Source organism: Cydia splendana, chromosome 11 (genome assembly GCF_910591565.1).
Source record: "Cydia splendana chromosome 11, ilCydSple1.2, whole genome shotgun sequence".
Lineage (NCBI taxonomy): Eukaryota > Metazoa > Arthropoda > Insecta > Lepidoptera > Tortricidae > Cydia > Cydia splendana.
In genome coordinates, this window is record NC_085970.1 from 4,618,029 (window position 1) to 4,644,972 (window position 26,944).

General features: G+C 35.4%; 2 protein-coding genes and 2 long non-coding RNA genes across 4 annotated transcripts in view; 3 read left to right on the top strand and 1 right to left on the bottom strand.

Moving 5' to 3' along the window:
* Positions 1-9,839: 9,839 nt before the first annotated feature.
* The window catches only part of LOC134794744 (uncharacterized), a 339,323-nt gene continuing 322,218 nt past the window's right edge, over positions 9,840-26,944 (top strand). The window contains exon 1 of the mRNA XM_063766527.1: positions 9,840-9,989. The gene's annotated coding sequence lies outside the window, so the exon portion shown is untranslated. The remainder of the gene's footprint in view (positions 9,990-26,944) is intronic.
* LOC134794746 (uncharacterized) lies at positions 10,099-12,585 on the top strand. The gene is made up of 3 exons (XM_063766529.1): positions 10,099-10,312; positions 10,864-10,955; positions 11,823-12,585. The coding sequence occupies exons 1-3, from the start codon at positions 10,210-10,212 to the stop codon at positions 12,513-12,515; spliced, it is 888 nt and encodes a 295-aa protein (XP_063622599.1). The 5' UTR covers positions 10,099-10,209; the 3' UTR covers positions 12,516-12,585.
* On the bottom strand, positions 11,025-13,166 carry LOC134794748 (uncharacterized). The gene is made up of 3 exons (XR_010144716.1): positions 12,603-13,166; positions 11,661-11,781; positions 11,025-11,338 (listed from the first exon to the last, which is right to left on the bottom strand). It is a non-coding gene; the product is annotated as an uncharacterized LOC134794748 (long non-coding RNA).
* On the top strand, positions 18,765-22,425 carry LOC134794736 (uncharacterized). Its single transcript, XR_010144715.1, has 3 exons — positions 18,765-18,992; positions 19,707-19,862; positions 21,705-22,425. It is a non-coding gene; the product is annotated as an uncharacterized LOC134794736 (long non-coding RNA).

Below are 26,944 nucleotides of genomic sequence, written 5' to 3' on the forward strand. Positions count from 1 at the left end.
TTCACTAATTGGACTTTTGGCCGCCTAGATTGGGGAAATCTACGTATGTGCGACGCTAAGTTACACATATTTTTGGCCAAGCTGGAACAAAATATATTAACGATTACAACGTTGAATTTATCACAGTGCGAGGACATAAAATCTTCAAACAATATACATACCCCGTGAACTGATCGCCGACGTGAAAGCAAAATTAATCTTCACATCTTGATGAGAAATCGAGCAATGACCAAGGGAAAAATGAGACTAGAAAAACAACAGACAAAGTGGTGAATGAAAAACCTCCCATTCAATGACATCGCAACTAACCGGATTCAACTTAAAGAAAAAACGTAATTCAAAGAAAATAAAAAAAAAAAATAATTTCGAAAGCTAAAAATATGGACATTATTTATAACTACGAATTGCAATAATATAAAAGAACAACTACTGAATGTTCATTAATAATACTCATCATGCTCGACTGATTGTCTTTGCAGAACCATAGACAACAAACCAACTGACATTGACAAACATCATTAACCATCACAACGATACACAGTACATCGGTTTCAACAAACTTTACCAACTTTAACGTTATTTGAACGCAGTATATCAATGTTACGAATGTATTTAGATTGTGCAATGTGTATAATAATAATAAATATTGGGGACATCTTACACAGATCAAACCTAGCCCCAAACTAAGCAAAGCTTGTACTATGGGTACTAGGCGACGATATACATACTTGTATAGATAAATACATACTTATATACATAGAACCACGAAGAAAACAAAGTGTTCATGTCCCAGCTCGACGCAGGAACGAGAAATGGACGCGCTAAATGCGACTGTTATTACGTATACTTTGACCTACCGCTTCGGTAAGTTTTATCCTCTAAATATAGCTAAAAGCGTATATGTGAACCTTAAAAACAACATTATAGGTCTTAACCCTTTACTTATTTACCATAACAACCTTGTTGAACGCATATTAACTACCAAATTCTTATCAAACAAACATCTACTTTTTTAACCTATAAAGTGCCTATAAACTACTACATTCAGACATTTATAACACTGGGTGAATACCCCAAAGTGTTACAGTTTGTCATCCACGTTATTTTAATGACCACATCCGGGACATGTTTCACTCAACTAGAAGTGCATTTCTTCCCAAGACCATGTTACGTAAATGTTTTAACATGCGGAAGTCTTTCTTGATCAAGTAAGGGTCTATATCCATAAATACAACCATTTCGCAACACCAACCTTGTCACTTAAATAAAAAGACATTTAGTTTTAGTATGTGTCGAGTGTTCAAGTAAGGATAAACAAATATATTTAGGGTTTTAGTAAGTAAATGCAAATGATATGGCCATGTTGAAATAATTAGGGTTGCTTCCTAATTATTTCAACATGGCCATGTATCATTTGCATTCAGAATGCCAAAGTTAGTGTAAATAATCTTAAAATACTCTAATAGTGCGTTTGAAAAATATACCTACAGCAATGGCTGACTATCAATACAAATAAAAAAATAAAATAATTATAAGATAATACAAATACCATTATTTGATCAGGCGCATGAAGTTTGAAGTGGAAAACAGGGTCTACTTTACAGTAAATAATATTTTGCCACGTGAATACTTATCGTGAAACATAAACACACAGCACGATGATAACGAGCACGTTATTATATTTAAACAATTCATAAATAGTTTGATAATATACTTACAATAACATTTTTTTAACACGCTGTAAAATTTTACTCGTACACGCACTTCACTTCACAAGTAGAATGTTTCAAGTCTGTGTGATATTACAAAAAATCAAAATACTTAAGCTTTTTTTAGGCTCACAAGGTTCTAACGTTTGACCAATAATTATAAGCCTTTGTAGGCTTACAAGATACGTAAAAGCGATATTAGCCTAAGGCAGCTTAAATTAGTTTTGAAAAAGATTACTGTGAATGCAAACAGCATTCAATTAGACTGAGATTAGAACGATATTAAAATAAATACGCTTATAATTTGTGCCCAAATCCGGGCTTATACGATGATATAAAATCAATATAAGAGCGACAAAATTGTAGTCTAGAGACTGTTGTTAGCGTGATTTTGCTAGTTGGGTTACCAGTGAGAAACAAATATTCAATTGGTGAAAGTGTGCAAATTATATGCTTCAAACGGTTCCGAAATTAAAACATACTGTTTAAGGACTTTAGAACTTAACCTTGGTTTAAGAAGAGCATATAAATGGACTTTCATTATTGCTGATGTCAGACAGCCAATTATAGGTGCAGATTTTTTAGTTAATTATGGCCTTCTTGTAGATTTGACATCAAATTGAACATTGTTTTATTTTAATCCGTCGATCAGAGTTATTGACGAAAATCACCCTTTTCATGACTTGGTAAGTAAATATCCGGATATTACGAAACCTGTAAATTTTAGAGAACCGCCTAGTCACAACGTTGGGCATCATACTGAAACCAAAGGACCTCCGATATTTGCTAGAGCTAGACCACTCCCTCCAGATCGTTACAAAAAAGTTAAAGAGGAATTCAGAATAATGCAAGAAATGGGTATCTGCAGGCCTTCCAAAAGTCCCTGGGCAAGTCCATTGCATGTCGTTCCAAAAAAGAACGGCAAACTTCGCCCATGTGGAGATTATAGACGGTTAAATGCAGTTACTAAGGCAGACAGATATCCAATTCCGGTATAGGTAAAGAACAGTTTTGTGTATTTTTTTCAAAATTTTAGACTCAGTAGTTTCGGATATAAAGGGGGGGGGGGATGGTCGGTCAGACAGACAGACGCACGAGTGATCCTATAAGGGTTCCGTGTTTTACTTTTGAGGTACGGAACCCTAAAAAGCGCCATTATTACCCCTTTTGGCTTATTTGAATTTCCGAAAATGAGTTTTGGATTGAAAAACGCAGCCCAGACTATCCAGAGGTTCATGAATACCACAGTTTTTCCAAATTTTGACTTTATATTTGTGTACATTGATGACGTTCTCATAGCTAGCGAGACAGAACAGGAGCATGAGCGACATTTGCAAGCCAGTTTGGAATCACCATCAATGTGTCAAAATGCTGTTTTGGTAAGTCGACGCTGGATTTTCTAGGTTTGGAGGTGTCAACAGAGGGCATTCGGCCGTTACTAGAGAAAGTGCAAGTAATAACGAACAACCCGAGACCATCCAGGACTTACGCCGTTTCCTAGGTATGGTAAATTTCTATCGTGCTCACTTACCTACCAAAAGCAGCATCTTACCAGGCAGAGCTTAATAAGTCCCTGCACAATAGCAAGAAAAGGGACAAAACAAAGATCCAGTGGACTGCCGAGTCAACGGAGGCTTTTGAGAAATGTAAGCAAAGCTTAAAAAACACGGCTACTGTTGTGTATCTGTGGTTAAGTAGACTAGGCTATCTGTGGTCCTGTGTTACACTCACAAGTTTTTAATAAACAGTTACTCTTATAATTATAAAGTGTATTATTAAACTAAAACATGGCGCAGCCTGTAAAAAAATATTTTGTAAACACGTGCAAAAAGTTATATAAGCTTTTAAAGATGGAGCATTCCATCAAGCTGCCACCAAAGCTGATTTGCGAGCTGCAAATGCGGCAACAGAATGGCGGCTATGGCGTCTCTGTTTTGAGGACTACTTGGTGGGTTCAGGGCAAGATAATGTCGCTGGTAAGGTAAAATTGGCCCTCTTGAGAAATATGTTAGCAATGGAAGCTGCCAGAATAGACATAACGTCCCTACAACTTTCCGGATATACCAAACGTAATAACTTGGTTTGATGATATTTTAATAATGGGCGAGACAGAGGAAATCCATAATGAAGCTTTGAGTAAAGCTTTGTCTAAGGCTAGGGAGATTAGAGCAGTCTTCAATAAAGATAAACTACAATATAAACAATCTGAGGTCAAGTATGTGGGCCAAATATTTAATGGAACGGGTATGAGTGTGGATAAAGCAAGAGTTGAGTCACTAATTAAATTAAAAGAACCAACAAATAAAGATCAATTACAACAAATAATTGGTTCTTTCAACTGTTAGACGCTATGTTCCTAAAATGGCTGAATTAATGGCACCATTATGTAAATGACTTAGAAAAAATAAAATATCTCAAGCTCCTACTTTGTGTCCATTCAACCCACAAAAACAGATAATTTTGCAATGTGACGCTCCTCTAAATGGCATCGGTGGCTGTCTGTTTCAACAAGGAGAAAAATAATGTGTTAAACCTTGTAGCATATGTTTCAAGAACTATGAATGATTGCGAGTTGAATTACAGCCCGACTTAAAAAGAATTATTGTCAATATATTTCACAACTCAAAAGTTCCATAAATATATTTATGGATCACATGTTGTAGTTCAAACACAGGACCAGAGATAGCCTTTTCAGGATTTGGCTAAGGCCAGGGAGATTAGAGCAGTCTTCAATAAAGATAATGAACCTGTACCAAAATATTACCAGACTAGAAGCGGTCGTGAGGTAAGACCTAGGCAGCTGCTAGACTGGTAGGGAAGGTGTTGTGTATCTGTGGTTAAGTAGACTAGGCTATCTGTGGTCCTGTGTTACACTCACAAGTTTTTAATAAACAGTTACTCTTATAATTATAAAGTGTATTATTAAACTAAAACAGCTTCTTTGTCTCATCCTCACGTCGATGCTCCCATGGCACTGATGTCAGACGCTTCTGATTATGCGGTTGGCGCAGTTCTGCAGGTACAGGTAAAAGATACGTGGAAACCCTTAGGCTATTTCTCAACGAAGTTGACTACCGCTCAACAAAAGTACAGTACTTATGACAGAGAACTTTTAGGTATTTATCTTGGAATTCGATATTTTAGGAAAATGTTCGAAGGACAACCCTTAATCATTTTTACAGACCACAAACCTCTTATCTACGCATTGAAATGAAATGAAATGAAATATTTATTGATGTACTAGTATTGGTCTAGTATATTAATATTAGTACCTGTATACATAATCCAAATTATATAAATAAAATTAATTAACATTAAAAAATGTAGATAACAACAAAGAAACGCCTCGCAGAACCAGGCAGTTGTTGTTTATCAGCGAATTCACAACCGACATACGATACGTAGAAGGTAAGAACAATATTCCTGCAGATTGTTGATCGAGTATAGTAACCGTTTTCTGTCCCACGATTCTCGACTACGGTGCAGTTGCTGACGCGCAAGAACATGACGAGTATATTTCCAATGAAACATCGAGCGAAACAACAGATCGCATTTCAGAAAGGTATTTTTGCCTACAAGCAATAAGGCAATTTATTGCGAAACATCGACTAGCAATATTAGACCTTATTTTCCTGGCGTTTTTAGAAAGATAGTCTTTGATTCAGTGCATGGTTTAAGTCATCCAGGGATCCACACTACCAGAAAAATCATTGCTAGTAGATTTTTCTGTGTGTGTAGTAGGTTTTTTGTGGGCTTTCAAATGTAAATGAATCATTATTTATATCATACTTAATCCCCAAGGTTCTTATAACATTATCTTTACTAAGATCCAAATGATCAAAATATATTTGTTCCGCAGGTATATCTGAAAGCACCTCATCAACATTTGAGCACGATTTGTGCAATTTAAATCCGCCTAATTCTAATAGAGATATAAGCTCTTTTTTCAGGTATTTTAGAGAGTACATCATCAGCATCGCCAAGGGATATTGCTTTTCGTACCTAGATGCAAGCTGTATCAAGCAGCGTGAGCTCAAGAATGTAGATGATTTTAACCCGTAAGTAACTGTCTGCAACTGCAAGCACTGAATAGGCTCCGACGGATTGTCACGCCAGAGTATGTCTTGTAAGCCTTTTTGCTCATCATCAGTGCTCGGAATAGGTAGTGCCTATTTACCTAAACTTCAGATGAGGACCTAACTAAGAGTGGTTACAACCACCAAAAAATATTATTTATTAATATTGTTCGCGGGATTTCCCGGGATTCATAAGAGTACCTAATCGACATATAATCAGACTCGGCGTCAAATTATTAGTAAAATTCAATAGTTTAATTCAGAAAAATGCGTGTCGTGACATATAACGTACTGTGTAGAAAATCGATCAAAAATGTAATGTGTATGTGTGTAACGAGGTAATTGAAATAAAAACTGGTTATCATATGTTTCAAACATTTAATGTATACAAATTTGTACTAAATAAACATCTTTCAATCGGTATCATCATCATCAACATCAAAAATATCATCAGTATCAGTACTATTATCATTAAAGTTATTGCTTAAAGAATTATAATAAATAACCATAAGTTTTTCCATGTTTTCGACTTTCAGACAATTTCTTTTTACATTTAAAATCCACTTATACATAGAAAAAGACCTTTCAACATCAACAGAGGTAAGAGGTACAAAGTTGTAATTCGATAATGACGGATTCTCTTCCTGCTTATCCAGTACAATATCATACATCGAGATCGGGATTCCTGTTTATGACATACTCAAGTTTAAGCTTGACTAGTTCAGATGAACACCACCCCAGCACGGCCCTTACTTCGTCAAATATATCCAACGCTTGTACTATAGACAAGTTTGATGTTTGTATGGACTTTAAAGCAATTGGAATAATTCTATAATATTCGTCAATGTACATTACGTCATTTTTTAAATTCGCTTTTTTAAGAATATTTTTAGCATTTCTAATTGATATTGACTCGGAACTTCTTAATAGCCCTACAACTGTCTTAATTTCTTCATAATATTTGGCATAATATGAAGCTGCTTCCAACCAAGTGCCCCATCTTGTTATAACAGGTTGAGGTGGAAGAGGCATATTAGGAAAATTCTCCTTTAATATATTTACCCTGTTAGGGGCTTTTAAAAATACCTTCTTTACATTTGATATTAAAACATTAACATCTGAGTATTCATCCCGTATTTTCTCTGATACGCGATGAAGAGCATGTGCTAAACATGTAACATGCTTCATATTTGGCAGATATTGCTTTAGAAGTCTCCCTGCTTTTAACATATATGCTACGCTGTCAGTACACAAAACTAAAACATCTCCTACTTTGTCTTCATATGAGTTTTGCCCCATATTTTGTAGACATTCAACCACAAATTCACTTATTGTATTTCCATTGACAACTTTCAGAACTTTACACGCTATTAAAAATGGTTTTTGTGAGCAACCATTTAAAGGTTTTACTAAAAAGTTAACAATATATCGACCAAGAAAATCAGTGGTTTCGTCCAAAGAAATCCAATGCTTTTGACCAGAAATGTTATCATAAATTGATCTTAATTTCTTTTTGAAAAAAAGATCCAAGTAAACTTTCCGCAGTAACGATTCATCTGGAATAGTTTTACGATTACTACAATTGCAGCAAATATATTTTTGGAAAAAGGATTTAAAACTGGGTTGATTTACTTGAAACCAAGGTATGTTGCACATAATTAAAAACTCTATAAGATCAAAATAAAATTCTTCATTCGGTTTCTTACTGGTTCCTTGATGTTTCGGTCCATTTATATGCATCTTGAGACTGCTTAGTTTTGATGTTATACTGCTCTCGCACTTTGAACAGTAAATCGTTTTACTAGCAGGGTCATGATAAAGTTCAGGATAATCTTTAATCCAGGTTTTTACAGATCCATCAGAAGCCATCTTGTAATTCAATTCAATTCATCATTTATAAAAATGTTTCTAAACATGTTTGCAATGTCACATATTAACGTGTATAGATACGTGCGTGAAAGAACGAATATATCTAAAAGTTCATTTTGGACCACTGGGCTATTCAGCATGACATCATTTAAAGATTTATTATTTTTTGTATTCATGCTACCATTGTATACTACTCTTAACTTTCTAGTTTTACTAGCTTCATTTAACACACCATGATGTGAAAGAAAGTAGACAGCACCATTATATATGTCATAGTCATTTATATCTACATGCTTGGCATGCCCCAATTCCAGGTACTCTTTTATAAAAAAAATATATTTTTCGAAGTAATGTGGATTGCTTTTAAACTTTCTTTCCAAACATAGGAATCTTTGCAGGGCAGCGGAGAAGAAATCGCCGATTTCAAGTTCACTTATAGAAGCAGTCAAGAGTAAGTCCTCTTGGAATTGATTCTTTTCTAATTATACTGTTTTCTAAAATATTGCGAGAGCCAAAATTGTTCCATAATATTTTCTAATTCATTATTTCTATTTCCACAGGCAACAAAATTTGATACCAGAATGGCATTTGAGACGCGGCATGAAGATTTCAAGCAATCCACTTTACCGCCCACAACATATCCAAATACAGTGTTTTGCAATGTTGGTCCATTTTCCAACTGTATCATACCATCTAGGAGCCCACTAAAATATATATCTGCACTCAATAGTATATCTATCTCTGATGGCTCATTGAAATTGACATCTGCCATTTGAATATTTTGCGGGATTTTTATCTTTGAGACATCTACAGGATGTTGTGGCAATTGTTCAGTTATTTCGTCAAGTAAATAGCACTTGGCTTCGCAATTCACATTGTGTACGCATGAATAAACTTTTACATCAAAATATTTTTGCATTTTATTTGTTTGCTTATTAATGCCAGTAATGTCTGAATTTTCAGTTTTAGCTTTTAAGTTCAATTTATCAGCTAACTTTTTTGTAATAAACGAAGCCTGGGAGCAGCAATCGAGGAGTCCCTTTACAATATGCTCATGACCATTTGTGTCATAAAGGTTGACCTTTATAGAAGGTAACAAGATATTTACACATTTTTTAATATTTGAATGGCAACTGACCATTGGTTCAGAGTGGTGTGGGTGTGCTTGAAGATTTGTCTTCATGTAACAGGGTATTGTGACCTTCTTTCCCAACTTTGCATTTAAAATTAAATTTACAATCATTTTTATGTTGTTTCAGGCACACAATACACAAATTGTTTGATTTTACAAATTCTAGCCTATTTTTCACAGGTGCCAATTGAAATTTTGTGCATCCATATAGAGGATGCTGTTGTTTGTTACAATATGCACAAGGACTGTTATAGCTGCTTGTGGCTACATTTACAACTTTGTTATTGCTAATTGGTTTTTATTGAAACTTAGCTTCTTGAATAGGATTTCTCTCCGGTGGACTGTCTTCCAGCGCCATAGCACGCTTTTCCAAAAAGGCTATAAATTCAGCCATAGTTGGCATTTGATCAGGGTCCACACGGTCTAAATGATATGCGCGGTTGGTATATGAATCCAACTTTCTAGTTAAAATGGATATTAACAGCATATCCCAGTCCTTGATGGGCTGCTGCAACTTTTTCAGTGCATATAATTGCTGTTGTATTTGGGAAATAAAAGCCCTAATATTTGCAGCAGTCCCTTTTTGCATAGAAGGCATATCTAAAAGCACAGCAATATGGTTGCTGATGAGGCGTGGTTTGTTATCAAACCGTTTTTTCAGTAATTCCTTCGCCTCATGGTACGATTCATTTACAGTGGGTAAGTTTACTATCAGGGTTGGGCAGTATTTCAACTACATGTATTTGAAATACGTATTTGAAATACAAATACGTATTTTGTATTTGTATTTCAAATACTGCTTAGACGAGTATTTTGTATTTGGTATTTCAAATACCACATTTACATGAATTTTGTATTTTGCATTTGAAATACTTGAGGTTATAAAATTCATTTGCACAAAATACATATCATTGAAATATTTTCAATCGTGTGGTAGCCCCTTTAGGACACTGTAATCGTGACAACAGCAACACTGAGTAAGTGTCAACGTCAAACGTCAACGTCAAGTGTCAAATGTCTTCTCTTCATTTCGCGGTATGGTACGACTTACGAGTGTAAAGGTGGCGACTGACTTGTAACATTTCGGTGTAATGTAACGTGTTACAACCCGAGCATTACAACAGTCAGTGCAGCGAGCCGAGCCGCTCGACGCGAGCACCGCGTGCTCCACTCAGCTGTCGGTTTTTACGCGAATCCCTTTGAGTGTTACATTACAAGTCAGCACAGGTTCGCAAGTCGCCGCGAGTGCACTTCTTCCGTGATTGTGCTTTTGGAACAGGATTTTAATAAATATGGAATGGGATAAAGTTCTATTATTTATTGACAAATACAGAGAGATAAAGAAATACTGTGGGACCCCACGCACGGAGATCACTTCAATAAGTTTAAAAAAAACGATGCGTGGGTAGAATTATCCGAGGATATGAATATAACGGTTGAAGAGGCCAAGAAAAAAATTACCAGTTTACTTGCCTCACTAAGAAGAGAGAAGGCTAAAATAAAGAACAGCACTGGAACGGGCAAAGGTAAGTTTAAAATGTTTTTTTACGCGTCACTGGGCCTGGGCCCCGATTTTTGAGCAAGTGAGTGATTCGATATCACGTTTTTTCCATACAAAAAAACGTGATATCGAGTCACTCACTTGCTCAAAAATCACCCTCCAGGGCGGTAAGTGAGATTTGCCGCGGGGTAGCGGCAAATCTCACTTACCGCAAAGGACAAGACTTAAATTCGAACCACGGGCGGTAGGTAATAAACAGGGAGCGTACCTTTCGTGCCGATGATAGCAAATTGACGTCACGTTGCATATAAATATGTAGGATAATTCCAGTTAGTCTTATTGTAGTCATCAATCATTAATCATCAATCGTTTATTCATATGTGTTACATACATCATAAGTATCATGATGAATGATTGATAATTTCAGAAAAAATTGTATCATCCTATATGCAACCTGACGTCAATTTGATGTCATCGGCATGAAAGGTACGCTCCCTGGTAATAAAAAAAGGCCTCAAATCGCTTGTTTATAGTATTTATTTTTAAAGTGTCCTAATGATATTATTTATTTTTCAGGTGCCGACGAAATCTATACTAGTACATGGTTTGCATTTAAACCATTACTATTTGTGTTGGACCGAAATAAACCACGAAATACAAATGATACGGTAAGTTTTTCTAAGTATATCTTTCTTGCCAGTTCAAAGCTCCCTCCCGTGAACAGTATTCTGCAATTTCGTGGCGTATTTGTTTCGCTGTTGTACTTGTTCTACGCGGTCGCCTCTCCAAAGCGAAAAGGCTTGTAAGTTCGCTGTCGTTTCTCCAATTTCCTGGTCTAACAACTCCTTCTATTTCATGATCAAATGTCCCTGAAGGTGTGTAAATGTCACTGGATTCATCACTTTTTCTGAGATAGTTATGAAGATGCGTTATTGCCATTACTACTGAAGAGGCGTGGTTTGGTTCTAATAACATAGGCTTTCTTAACACTCGAAAAACTGCTGAAACTATACCAAATACGTTTTCCACTACTCTTCTCGCTCTGCTAAGTCTGTAATTAAATGTTCTCTCTATAGACCCTTTTGCATGGAATCCCGAGTAAACTTTCATTACATTTTCTGAAAGGGCAAAAGCTTCGTCACTAATGAAATAGTATGGGATGTCTAGAGTTCGCAAAGGTAATGGGTTGGGTTCAGGAATATTTAACGATTTATTTTTTATTCTTTGACAAAGTTCAGAGTTGTTAAATACACCGCCGTCCGATATTCTTCCTTGACATCCCGCATTTACATATACAAAGTTGTATTTAGCGTCAACTACAGCAAATAATACGACACTAAAGAAATTTTTATAATTATAAAAATCACTTCCACTATTCATCGGTGATTGTATTATTACATGTTTGCCATCCATAGAGCCCAGGCAATGGGGGAAATTCCATAATGTGTCATATTGTTGTACTAAACCTTGCCATTCCTCAGGTGTTGTTGGCATCTGCAACAAACAATAATAATATTTTTTTATGTATTTTTTAGTTAAACCCCGATGAAGAAAGCGAGCAACGTGGTGCGACCGTGGATACAGTTTTGGACAACGGGTCACATACCGAGCGACCGATTCATGTCGCTAAAAAAAAGAAAAAAGCAGTCATGGATCCCGAGGAAATAATGGCTTCTACATATGACATTTTAAAAAAGACGTCAAGCGAGAAAAGTTCGAAAAGTTTGGACGAGTGTGACAGCTACGGAGCTTTCATTGCAAACAAATTGATATCGTACTCTAACCAGACCAGAAACTACGTACAACACCATATTTCAAATATTTTATTCAATGCTGATCGGGGACAATATGAACCCAACTATGGTTACGGTTATTCGACTCGTCAAGGCTATTTTTCTACACCTGGACCAATTCAAACTCATTCTACAAGAACAACAACTTCGCAGCAATACAATTATTCCACACCTTCACCTCAAATGTCGGATTGCAGTCAAGATAGTGCTGGATTACAACGCCCAGATACTCACACCCTCACTTCAGCCCGCAATTATTCGTCACCTTCACCTCAAATGTCGGAGTGCAGTCAAGATACTGCTGGATTACAACGTCCAGATACTCACACCCTCACTTCATCCCAACGCAATTATTCCTCACCTTCACCTCAAATACCGGAGAACAGTGAAGAAACTGCCAGGTTCTTGCGAGAATTTGGCGACTTGATTGATTAGATATATAGAATGTGTAAGTCTTGGTTTCCTATTTTCAAATTACATTTTTAAATAAAAAATAACTAAAGCACATGTTGGTTTGCTTACCTTTATACAATTCTTCAATACTTTCACTATTGCTTCACTGACTTCCTTTACTATGAAGCCTATTCTCTGTCTAGAAATTTTAAAAAGATATTGCAAGCTTGTATAAGAATCTCCAGAAGCGTAAAAACGTAGTGTAACTGCTAGCCTATCTGTAACAGATATAGCTTTTCTCAATCTTGTATCTTGCTTGCCCACTAACGGTCCAATTAAATTAATGAGTCGGTCGAAATCGGTAGACGACATTCTAATAAAGTTTCTGTATTGTCCAGTAAACTCTTGGTTTCGAAGAATATTCATTATATTCGTATCATAGTTCCTTCTTTGGTACATATTAGATATCCAATATCGTTTCGTTTTTTTCTTCTTGTATTTTAGATAGCAATAACTTAGTACAATAAGTGAAGCACACGCGACCTCCATATCCGACATTTTGAAACAGAATGGAGCACAAACGAACAGAGCGCTCAGGGCGAGCGTTCGCCGCGTAGCTGTAATGTAACTGTAATGTAACACGATCGCCGCGAACGATACATTACACCGAAATGTTACAAGTCAGTCGCCACCTTAAAGTAAACTTGATTCATATCAGATAAATAAGTTTATGGCGATCGGCGTTTACGTATACGATGGAGTCAAATTCATCACCTTCCTCTTCTGCGGTGACTGCGGTATATACATCTAGCGGCCCCAGCGGGGAACGAAGGAGTGGTGAAACTGACAATGATAATCGCGATGGTTGCAGTGAAAGTTTAACAAGTTTTCCACTAATTTTATCCGAAAAATATTTCAAAGTGACGGCGGACTTCAATACCGCCAGTGAAAAAGTTGAAGCATCTTGTTTACAATGCCAGACTGTGATTAAAGGTAGTCTTAGGGCTACCAGCAATTTCAAACTTCATTTGAAGGTAAGTCAGTATAGAAAAGAATTAAATAATAATTGATGTTTTAAATTTGTTCTCACGCTCTCTAATGCTAGCTTCAAATAACTGTTTGAATGTTTACCCGGGTATTGGCTGTTGCATGCAGCATGGGTATTTATTTTAAATGTTCATTTTTATGTCACTCATTATTAACCATGCCTCTGTATTGTTTATTTATATTCACATGTAAAAGCGCCCTTGAGAGTGTCCAGAATAAATATTTAAATTTGAATTTTAGGCTATACTCTATACTATACTTAATACTGTGGTTTTGTCTGAGTTAGCTTTATACAATGGAAGGTATTTTAGTGAAAACTAATGTAGGGTGTTTTTATCGTTTTATATTTATCTCAAAAGTAATAAAATTGAATCCTAATGGGATCACTTGTGTTGTGTGACTATCTGTATGTTCTATCTCATCCGTCTGATACAGCCAATTGGCACTGAAAATGCTGGAATGCTTGAGGTTTGGTTTGGTACAAATGGTACAATACAATACACATGCTTAAAAAATAATTGAATTGGCTGTATGCTAAGAAATCTAAGAATAGTCTATATAAAGTGCTAACAAATTAGGTACCAATATTTTTACAGTAATGACAATTAAAAGACAAGACAGATAGTGTTACAACATCTTGTCAGTTAAATGCACATGGTGATTATTTTTAGACAGCATTATAATTATTTTTTTTGTTCTGTAAGTAAATGAAAATTAAAAAAATGGTCTAAAAAGGTTTCTTAATTTCTATGTTAGGTTTTTTTATTTTAATGTAAATAATCATCCCTTAAAATATTGGCACCTTTGTTAGCACATATAGTTTTTTAGGCATAATAAAAAGTTATAAGTAATAACTTAAAAACTATAAAGTTTATTTAGCTTTACTATGAGTAATTATTGTCTGTACTACTAACTACTACGCCTTGACATAACATTATATTTGAAAATAAAGATTATTTTTATCAACCACATTATATGTTGTTATTTTTAGGTATAATTTTTTATTTGTTTTTTTTGTAGCGAAAACATCCTGATGTACTAACTCAATATGAGAAAGACAAAGATGGTAAAAGACAAAAAAAAACACAAAAAACTGTCAATGAGAAAAATTTGAAACAAACGAAATTAGACATTTTAGGTTTTAAATCTCAAAAAGAAAATTCAGTGCAACAAAACTTAGATAATAACATAGTTAACTATGTAATCAACAGTATGAAACCACTAAGTACAGTAGATGATCCTAACTTCGTCAAGATGTTTACTGACATATCTGAAAAGCTTCACATTATGTCCAGAAGAACGTTAGGCAGAAAAATTGAAACTGCCCAAAAAGCTGTTACTGATAAACTTATAAGTATTTTCAGTAAATTGGACTATGTGTCCACAACAGCAGACATATGGTCTACAAAAACTAGAAGCTTTCTTGGTGTAACAGCACATTGGGTATGTATTGTCCAGTATTTTTTTTGTTTTATACTTTTAACAAATCAGTATATAAAGTGTCCCTGACTCTATCCATATGAAGACATTTTTAATTAAAACGTTTTCATAATATACAACCATTACATTTATTATCTGATTTATCTGTTGTTTACAATGATTGTAGCAGAAGGTGTAAGCAATAGTTCGTTAAGAGCTATGAAATTTTGAGCTGAAAATCTAATATAAAAAATATTACTTGATTTTCTGTATACCCTTCAAATGTTAGTGTTCGCGTATAAGTCTCTTTCTAAATGTGTTTAAGTCTAGTATGTTTTAATTAATTTACATCAAAATGTAGTAAAAATGTAGTAACATGGTATTAAGCCTTTATATATTAATAGTTTTAAATCTGAAAAATACTAAAACGGGTAAATATTAGATGAAAATGTTTTGTTTCAGATCAATGACACTACACTTGAACGGATGAGCTGTGTCTTATCATTCAATCGTTTCAAAGGTTCGCATACATATGACAAAATAGCTGAAATGCTATTTGGTGTCCAGTCTGAGTATGGACTAAAACATGAACAGTTGATTTCGACCACTACAGACAATGGGTCTAATTTCGTTAAGGCGTTCAGAGAATTTGGTATTGCTGATTATGTACCAGATTTCTCAGGTCTTCAAGGTGATATTTCAATTATATGTCTAAACAAAAAAAATTGCATTACATAAATTACATGTAAGATAATTCAGAATATTTAATTAATTTTGAATAATGTGTCTCTGTTTGGCCCAATGGTTGACTGGTAGAGAATGCCATTTAGCATTAAGTCCGCCATTTGTACATACACTTGTGTATTTTGTGCAATAAAGTTTAAATAAATAAATAATTTATGAATGTGTACTAGAATTATTATAACATATAAAACAGAAAACTTAAAAAAGATCTTAAATTAACATGCCCACTGTGTGACATATATTATAGACTGACTGACTTTCTACTACTTATACAATTTATGTGTATACCAGTACTAATATTTTTTTTTTCATATGTTTAGATACGATGGAATTGGATAATTTGAGCACAAGTGACATTTTATATGAAGAGGTGCTTTTAGTTAATAATTCCGAAGAACTTGAAACAAGGGGCTTGTATTTACCACGACATCTGAGATGTGCCAGTCACACCCTAAGCCTGTTGGCCACAACAGACTTGAATAATTTCATAAGAGGAGATTCTCTTATTAGCAGAATCCATTATTCTGCTATTGCCAAATGCACCCTGCTCTGGAACATGTCAAGGAGACCAAAGTCTGCAGAAATAATTAAAGATCGTCTTGGGCATCAGCTATTATACCCATGCCCAACAAGGTGGAATTCCCTGTACGACGCCATTCTCCATCTCATGAAAAGCAAAACCACATTGAATGGTTTATTTGAAAAGTTAGGCAAACCAAACACATTCTCTGCAGTAGAATTCGAATACTTAGAAGAGTTTTTGGAGGTTTTAAAACCGATCGCATCAGCTCTTGACTATCTTCAAGGAGATAATTGCTATTATGGTAAACTTTTACCCACATTGATGAGTGTTAAAACCAAACTGGAAAGACAACGAGACAGCAATCTGCGCCACTTCCCTAGAGTTTTACCAAAACTACTAGAAAGTTTAGGAAACAGATTTGAGAAATTTCTCCAACTGACACCTGAGGCCAATGAAGCGATTCTGGCAGCATGCTTCCACCCAGCGTACAAAATGCGATGGCTGCCAGAATCCTGTCCAATTGAAGACAAGCAAAGGTTACAAAACCTTGCGATCACGACGTTAGAATCTGCTTCAGAACTTCCTAGAAGTAGTAGTAGTTCGAGCAAGAATGAAGACGATGATTTCATTGTCTTCGCTGACTATACACGTGATAGGCCGGCCACGTCTATGGAGTTAGAACTAGTGAGTTTTTTTAATGATAAGGGGAAAGACCTTAGTGTCCTTCAACGGTACCCAAACGTTAGAAAAATGTTCATCAAATTTAATACGAGCTTATGCTCTTCCGGTCCAGTTGAAAGACTGTTTTCTTTGGCTGGATTTATTCATTCGCCAACTAGACGGAACTTATCCGACAACACTTTTAAGAATTTAGTTTATATGAAGGGGAATTCCGTTTTTAACTCATAAAAACCTATAAAAAGTGTTGTCAGATAAGTTTCTAAGAAGTCGTTAAGTGTATTTTGTATTTTGTATTTGAAATACATTATTTTAAACTCTGTATTTTGTATTTTTTATTTGAAATACAGTTTAGAATGTATTTAGTATTTTGTATTTGAAATACATTTTTGAATGTATTTAGTATTTGGTATTTGAAATACATTGAGCCAGTATTTTGCCCAACCCTGTTTACTATAATGCCTAAGGCATCATCAGTCAGATACTTTCTTAGATATAATAACTTTTGAACATCAGAAAGTGTTGGGTTCTTATCAAATACCGCACAAAAGAGGTCCATGAAAGGTTTGAATTTTGTGAAATCCTTTCCACTGAAGTAAGGGATATCTATATTCGGAATCTTAGAGCTATGAGAAGTCTGTGGATTTTGTGACTGCTCACTTTCTGGAGATTTCAAAGCTTTCACGGCCCTGTCTAAAAGCCCTATTATTTTAAAGTATCTGTTCCCCATCATGACCGAGACGTCTTCACCATCACTTTCATCAATAACTAATATGTCTATATTCACTGATTCGTAAGTTTTACATGTACTTACAATACTTTCTTTTCTAGCTTGTAACTCGCCTCCAGTGGCGGTGTTGCAGTCACTAGCAAATGTTTCCGCTCTTGTGATGGCATCCTTAAGCGCCCTCCGCTTAGCCTTCAGTCGTTTTAATGGTTCCTCTATTGTAGCTTTATCCTCTGGAGTCATTTTGAAATAACAAACAATCTAAATTCTATAAACAGCCTCTTCGACGATGTCATTCGTACATCATTCTGACATTTGTGTCATCCGTCCAGTTTGACGTTTTCTCACTGCTGCCAACTTGAAGCACGAAGAGCTGTCATTGAACGTCACTGCCAAGATCGCCGATTTTGAACAGAGGCGGGAACGAGCCGCGGAGAATGGCCGCCGACTTCCCGGAAATCGTCTCGAATTTTCGTATGCACAAAGTATGGATATAGCCGTATCCGTATCGTATGGATAAATCACTGTTATTCACAAGGGGAATGCTTCACGGGCCGAAAGAAACACAGGCGGAGCCGAAAATTATAGATTTTCTGACAAATAGGATCACGCCCGGTACTTGACTTGCACACGCGAACTGTTCAATATTGTTGATAAACTTCACTGATTTATTGTTTTTTACGAAGGACCACGTTCCATGTTGTGAAATAAAACATGGAATTCACTTTTGATACATGTATTATCATAGAAACACAATTTATTTGCGATGGCCATGATTGTCTGAGAAGGACCTTGAATTTTTTTTTTTTTAATTTATTTCATGACCATGGATACAAGTCCTTCAGTCGTATTCATAAACATTACATAAAAACCATAAAAATACACAATAATAGCCATAACAACATAAGATAAACTAGTACACAGAAGAATAACAATTTTATAGCAATTAGCAAACACAACTTATTTAACCTTAACTCTTTTAAAACTTAATATACAAGTAATTTATATCTGTTATGACAATGAAATATATACATTTAAATTTCTTTTACAGTATTTAAAATAAAATTGAATACTGGTATAAAATAAACAGGGTTAGATAATAAATCTTGAACGAGGCGGGGAACACTTAACGAGTTATCTTCAGCAACATCACTAATGACACTGACAAGTAACAGCCTTTGCATGGCAAACGATACACAGTCAAATATAACGTGTTTTATGTCCGCATTTTCTTTAAAACAATAAGTACACTTATCATCAGTAATAATATTCTTCCTCTTGAGATGTGCTGGGACCAAACAATGACCAAATCACAGACGGTTTATGCACGTTATGAATTTCCTGCTGGTATATTTAAAGCGATAATACCACGGTGTTGTTGGTAAGTCTTTTTGTATATCTGCGTACCATCTTCCTTTATCCAGTACTTCTGTGTTATGTCTCCAATATTCTTTCCACATTCCCTTAGTAATAATTTTGAAGTAATGGTAATAGTCGGTAAATGGTACTTGAAAAGATTCTGTGAGGTCCAGGTCGTGGTCCCGACGAGTCGCCTGATCCACCACCTCGTTTCCTGTTATGCCACTGTGGGAGGGCACCCACAAAAATTCTACATTTTTCTGTAACTTACATAGCATATCCTTAATCTGACATATTATATAATTTTGCTTATATTCTAACGAACTATTACATAAGGCAGCTAAAACACTCTTAGAGTCACTTACAATTAGAATATTTACATTATTTACATTACTATTTACATATGTTAAAGCTTCTAGTATTGCCCAAGCTTCAGCTGTGAATATACTACAATTACTATTGATTTTGATACATTTTGTTACTTTCATTTGTGGGTCATAATATGCAGCTTTAACATGTTCATTTTTGGAGCCATCAGTATACATAATATAGAAGTTATGTTTATCATTTAAAAATTCAAGAAAGTCGAATTTGTTTTTAATCAAGTCTAAGTGAGATTTAACATCAAAATAACTTAGTATAGTATTATATGAGTACTTATAAATTGGCCACTGGTTATTGATGTACATATTTTTTGTCACATTTTTGGTGTTCATCATTATTACGGATATTTCAGGCAAAGAACCTGTAATCAGAGTATTCGCTGAGATGTTAGCTGGCTGCGCAATTTCTACAGGGTGTAGCACTTTATCCAAGACAACATGATTCTCACAAGACAACTCCTTTAAACAAAATCTCTCAGCCAGCTGTAAACGACGCAAGGACAATGGAGGTATACAATTTTCAATTTCCATTGAATTAATGGGAGTGGTGCGCATGGCTCCACTTATAACTCTCAAACCAATGTTCTGTAACACATCCAGCTTTCTTAAAATTGTGCTACTTGCATTCATGTACGCTAGGGAACTATAGTCAAAATGGCTTCTGACTATACTCTTGTAAAGCATGTTTAATGTTTTTGGGTCGGAACCCCAGAATGTTCCTGCTAAGCTTCTCATTACATTTATGCTTTTCATAGCGTTTTGACTTATGTAGTCTATGTGTTTATCAAATTTCAGTTTATCATCTATAACAACACCTAGAAATTTGTGATGATTGACAATAGGAATTACATTATTATTATAACTAATATTTACAATGGACTGTGCATATGGGTCTCTACTAATTACTAAGACTTTACTTTTATCAGGACTAACTTCTAATTTCAAAATGTTGCTGTAGTATCTTTGTAATTAAGTTAAAGCAGTGTTCATATTCTCAACAGCCATATTTAGATTTTGATTTTCACTGTATAAAAGCAAGTCATCAGCAAATTGCAATATTTTAACTCTGGATGTATTTACAAAGCTAAAGATTTGAGATGTGTACAGGTTGTATAATAAGGGTGATAAGGTTGCACCTTGCATTGTTCCTTTGTTAGCTGTTGTGGGGCCATACAGCTTATTGTTGAATTTTACATATACTGTCCTATTGTGTAAAAAACCAAAAATCCAGTTTAAAATTTTAGCAGGGAGATCTAATTGATGTAATACATAAATTAAACTTTCAATATTAACATTATCAAAGGCACCTTTTACATCTAGAAAAACACATATAACATTTGTATGACTAAGTTTAGCCTTTTTGAGGTCACTAATAAATGAAACAAAACTTTCAGTGCAGCTTTTGCCTTTTCTGAATCCAAACTGAACATCTGGTAGCTTTCCTTGAGTTTCTGCGTAGTAATCTAAACGTAACTTTAACATATTTTCAAAAAGTTTGCCTAAACATGATGACAATGAAATTGGTCTGTATGATGAAGGACTATTAACTGGTTTATTTGGCTTTAAGATGGGAATGACACATTGTGTTTTCCATGATTCTGGAATGACTAAACAATCCCATAATTTATTATAAATATGCAAGAGTATTTCTATAGCATTAGGATGCATCTTTTTAATTAACATATATGGTATATTGTCTAACCCTGGTGTTGTGTCTTTTCTACTTTTGAGTGATATAAACAGTTCATTAAGTGTAAATGGTCTATTTAGAAAAGTGTTACTTGGAGTTTCATCTGACTGATTAATGATGTTATTTAAATTATTTTTATTTAATGGAGATGAGTCTGATAATTTATCTAAAAAACTTGGCACCCATTCATCATTTAAATATCTATTGTGAGAAGAGCCAATTCTTTTAAACTTTTTCATGTATCCCCATATTCTAGAAACTGGTGTCATTCTATTAAAACTACTGCATAACTCATGCCAAGACCTCACGCGTTCCTCTTTTAATGTTCTTTTTTTCTGAGCATCAACCTTTTTGTAGTTAATAAAATTAGCAATGCTGGGTGATGTTCTATACTGACTTAAAGCATCTTTAGATTTTTTTACAGCCTCAAGGCATGTTTGGTTCCACCAGGGAACAGGTTTCCTAACAACTTTCATGGATTGTTTAGACTCTAGTTTTGGAACTGTTTCTGAACGAATGTCATATAAAATATTTACAAAATTATTATACAAATTAAGAGGTTCTGTATTATCATCAATGTCTAAATGAGAAAAACAGGTTTCTGATAAATTATAATATTTGGACCAGTCTGCTCTACTATAAATATATTTTTCTTCCACAGGTCGGGCTTCATATATGGATGGCTTCACATTTACATCAACCAGAGTTGGATAGTGGTAACTGCCCATTGGGTCATCATGAACTCGCCATTCACAAAGAGGAGCTATCGTGGGACTGACAAGAGTTATATCAATTGCAGATGGATTCCTATTTGGATATTGCACTGTTGTCGGACTACCATCATTTAAAATACACAAGTCAAATTCATCAATAATATTGTATAAACTATTGCCTCTACTGTTATTTGATTGACAGCCAAATAATATGTGATGAGCGTTAAAATCACCCATGATTAGACATGGCTTGGGGGTTTCAAGTAACACCTTTTTCATTTTACGAACATCAAACCTGCTACCATTGGGTGGACAATAAACACAAAGAATGTATAATTTACCGACTGATGTTTCTATAGCTACACAGATATTCTGAATGGATTCATAAAAAGTTGTGTTTATGATACTATATTGTAAGTTTTGTTTAATAAGTATACCTACTCCATTTTTGGCATTTTTTGAAATTTTATGTATAAAGTTGTATGGGGCAAAGTTAGGAATTGTGCTTGTACTTTTGAGCCATGTTTCATTTAATAAACAAATGTCTATCTGTTGCTCTGCAAGAAATGTATTTAATAGGGCTTTCTTATGTAACAAACTTTGAATGTTAAACTGTGCTAGATGTAAAAAAGTGTCCATGATTTAATTTAATAAATTTGCTTTGAGTATTTCTTTTATTCTTGTATTATTCATTGGAGTATCACTTCTGTCATTCCCAAGCATAACCAAAGATTTGATTAATGCATTAATGATGGTGTCGTCATTCAGTAGTTGCTCAATATTCAGGGAAGTTTGGCTTACGCCTACAGTATTATTTGGTTTGGTTATGGTTGGAAATACTTTTGGATTAGTAGTAGGTACAGGGGCTGATGGTGCAGTACTACTCACCACAGTGGCAAAACTTCGGCCGAGGTTTTCATACTTAGCTTTCTTTTCTTCCATTTTCCTTTGTTTCACAGGGCAATCTCTGGAGATCGCCAAGTGATTGCCTTTGCAATTAATGCAAGTGATTTCTTCTACTTCACAATCTTTATATGAATGCTGTCCGGAACAAGCTGAACACATTTGTTCGCCTCGACAAACTCTTGCTGAGTGGTTGAATTTTAAGCATTTATAGCATTGCAGCAGTGGTGGTATATACATGTGTATGGGGTATCTGTACATTTGCATGTATGCATATTGGGGTAAAGTCGTAGCCGCGAAAGTAACAGCAATCGTACCTATGGGTACCAATTTGCCGTCCACTTTTCTCATAAATCTCTTAACCGAGATCACCTCCGTGTCACAGGTAATGTTTTTATAAATCTCCTCATTACTCATCTCCTTAGGCACGTAGCGTAACACGCCTGTCGTCTCTGTAAGGTGTGCTGGTACAAAAGCTTTTAACTTATGTTTGCCCAAAAAATTGTCCATTTTGAGAAAGTTATTGGCCGGTGCAGGTTTTTTAAAAGTGACGCCTACTTTATGCGCGTTCACTCGATGCACGCCGACTATTCCTTTAACATTGTCCGTAAATAGTTTAGTCAGAGCAATGGGATTCCTATTGCCCAACTTATCATTTTCCTGCGATTCTACATACACGACGCACTCTGCACTGTGATTGTCTGGGAATTGTCGCTTGTAATTAGGCTTAACAAACATTTTATAGTATATAATGTTTATTCAGAGACCAAACTTTTATATCCGCAACGCAGGCTTCGTCAGGTAAACACAAATTTACAATCAGCTACAGGCATCGTCACAAAAAACTACAGCGATAAAATCCGCAACAGGCTTCGTCAACTCAACTACTCTAAAAATACACATTAATAAGAAGAAAAAAAAAAAAAAAAACCCTACAAATAAAATACACCCTCCAACTCACCGCCAGCAGGCAGTGTACCCAACAAGCTGGCCGCATTTCCCCGTTGAATAGCGATGCTAATTCTCTGGGCAAAATACTGGCCAGCCCTTTGGTCACCCGAGGCGTCGACCAAACGCGAGGCCAAATCCTTATATAAGCGCCGGGCGCTGGGCCCCCACGACCCTAACGTCTCCACCCCAAAAGGCTCAAATATGTAGCCACTGCCGAGCATGCTGTACTTGCGCCGTTTGCCATCCTCAGCCGTCGTGGCCGCATGACCAGCACCAGAGCTAGTGCCCGGTAAGTGGGACACGGCAAAAGTGTCTACACACGTTGCGTCCCAAACCAGAGGCCGCCCCATACTCCAGGGCACCAGTTTCCAGGCATAGTCCAGGGTTTTATAGTTCGTGTTAAGGTCCGGAGTCGCCAACTTTCGTTTCTTTCGTTCTTTCGGTTCTTTATCACCGGGGGGCTGGCCCCCGCCGGTGTTTTCACCCATTTTTATTAACACAATGTTCTATGTACACAAACTTATTATTTACACCTAAATTAAGCTAATATATACAAAGAAATCAATTTGTGAAAATCTGGGAAAATTAAATCGCCCGCTTTTTTCGACTTCCCGCCAAAAAGTCGAAGGACCTTGAAGAAAAAAAAGGTGTTGCCAGGTCAGTTTGGCCATAGACAAATTAAAATAAAATCTTACTTTATGTTTTGTTCGTGAACAAAGAGTCGTAGTATTAATTTGATTTCATTTCTTCATAGACATTTATTACAATCATTATCTTCAAGATGGGCTATGCTCAAAGTAAACCTGCTAATAACGAAGTTATCGCTCAGGTCCAAGTGGTGTCAAACGTTACTCAGGTAGAGACGCGATTGAACACCCTATCAATTATATTAATAGTGGTCGCTGGCTTGATAGCCATAAGTCTCCTATTTGCAATTCGTCGACTTTGTGTTAAGAAAGCAAGACGTTGGTTACGGAAGGAAGTGGGTGCAGCGAGTTTGGCAACTCCGGTGGTTCGGGTTCAGACCCTACCACCCCAAGCAGTCCAGCCAACTACGGTGTGCTGTGTGACAAACAAACAAACAAAAGTGTTACAAACATAGATTTCCTCGTGCAAGTGACCTTGTGTGTAAAATGTGTTAGTTAAGAAAAACTACAACTTTCGATTTTCAGAATTGTGTTTATTTTTGTAAAAAAATTATGTGTAAATTTAATTAAACAAATGTTAATTTCCAGTAGATAAATACGTCATGCAGTTTGATTGTCATCACGTCATGCACTTTGTCAATCACTGTTAGTATATTGTATCACGTCCTGGGGAGGAGCCAACAAGACAACGATAATCGACTTAGAAAGAGCTCAGAGGGCAGTTCTCAAAGTTAGCACTTTCCGTCCATTACGTTATCCCACGACTCAATTGTTGACCGAGTGTAAAGTTCTGAGCGTTCGACAGTTATTCGCCTTGAACACAGTAGTGAAAAAACATTAACCTACCCTATAACCCCCAGATCTTATCTGGCAAGCGACGTGCTGACATCGTTTGCACCAAAGATTCATTCCGCTCCGCAAACACACGTAAGTTTTTTGTTTCCTCGGCTCTTTCCTTTACAATAAATTCAATCTGCTATTGAATATTTACCCAATTCCCAGTAAAGTCTGCATGAAAGCGGTACAAAACGTTGCTCATTGGCAAGACGTACGAGGACACAGAAAGACTACTAGAAATAGTCACATAGAAGTTAAGAAAAGTTGGAGAGATTTATATGTGTACAAACAAATTGTTAAGTATGGCACCACTTAACGTTCTAAAGAGTAGAAGATAGTCATGGTCATATAGTTTATTGTTATTATAAATAAATAATCATCTTGTTTGATAAGCACTTCCCCACTTGTACACTGACCTACAAAACGAGCATACCTAAGATACAAGTAAATGTAAAAGTACTTATACTGCGTCAAGCTAATCTTGTCAGTAGAAAAAGGCGGCAAATTTGAAAAATCGCGGGCTAGCAACACTGTGTTCGAATAATTCCAAAATCGCGTGTCATCTGTGTTTTATCTGTGGCATGTGGATCACCATCTTGTTTGTTGACATTCTGAATCGTTTTTATTTGAAGAGATATTTCTGCTGTGACCATTAAATACCAATATATTTAATAAGATTGTGCATGACCTTAAGCAAAGCTAAGCCTACAATACAATGTACAATCATGCTCGTTGATAGTAAACATTACTAAAATTCGAGGTTATGACATGTACTGGAAGACCATTGGAAGAACTTGGGAACTTTTAAGATTATGTGCATTTTTTTTTTTTTAGGGTCAAAAGGCATAAATCAACTTAAAACGTATGCCTAAATCTATCCAATAAGACCACACATTGTGTCCTGGAAACCGTCCATAGGCTCACATATCTTAATATTTTCAGCTACTGATTCGACTAAGTACATATTTACAAAGGTAAACTTTTAAAACAGTATTAAGAACCTTGATTATATCGCCGTTCTTTCGCAACATTACCTGATTCTTACATATGTTTGTTGCAGGATCTCGCCCAATATGAGGCGTTTGTAGTAGGTAGATATGTTTAGACAGTCAGTCCTGGGCCAAACTACATAAATAATCTATTTTATGCCTGCCACAGAACCCTGCAAATTATAAATTGAATAGTTTTCTTAGCACCATGAAATAAAATAGGTACCAAGGGTTAAATTAGACAAATTACTGTTAAACAGAACTAAACTAAAAATATTTAGTTTACACAAGAAATGTTTATTGTAATTAAAGTTATATAGGGAAGATAAAAGGAGTTAACTCCTTATGTTTGGAAACTTAAATTACACATTTTGTAACAAATCTGTTTTATGCTTAAGATGCAATAGATGACTACAGAGTATTATATGCTTGGTTGAAGTGACCAGGTAACCTTGGTAACTTCATTGTATTTTTTCAATGAATGCCCTGAATTATAGTGTAGGTAAGTTAAAGTGACCCTTATCTTCTCTTACATTTAAATTAAAAAAGCACCCAAATATCATTTGTTTTATTTTTATTATGTATATTGTACAATATATACCAATCAAAATATTACACAGGTAGGAATGTGATATTGATCCAGAAAAGTACACTAATTTACATTACCAAGTGACATATTATATTGTAAGAATCAAATATTCCACAATTTCCATTTTGCTATGATTACAATTGAATTCCAACTGAGAAATCTAATAAAATATTAAAATCCAGTAGGACATCTACCTGCGGAAGCAATGATTTTATTCATACATTCTAGTTTAATGGCATAGTCCGCTTCTAATTGTAATTTGATATCTTCAA

Bases quoted from the DNA above. Each gene is read 5' to 3' on its own strand.
- LOC134794746 (XM_063766529.1), top strand. From the start codon at position 10,210: ATGAATATAACGGTTGAAGAGGCCAAGAAAAAAATTACCAGTTTACTT. The intron at 10,313-10,863 runs GTAAGTTTAAAA...TTTATTTTTCAG, and splicing joins CAGCACTGGAACGGGCAAAG to GTGCCGACGAAATCTATACT. The intron at 10,956-11,822 runs GTAAGTTTTTCT...TGTATTTTTTAG, and splicing joins CACGAAATACAAATGATACG to TTAAACCCCGATGAAGAAAG.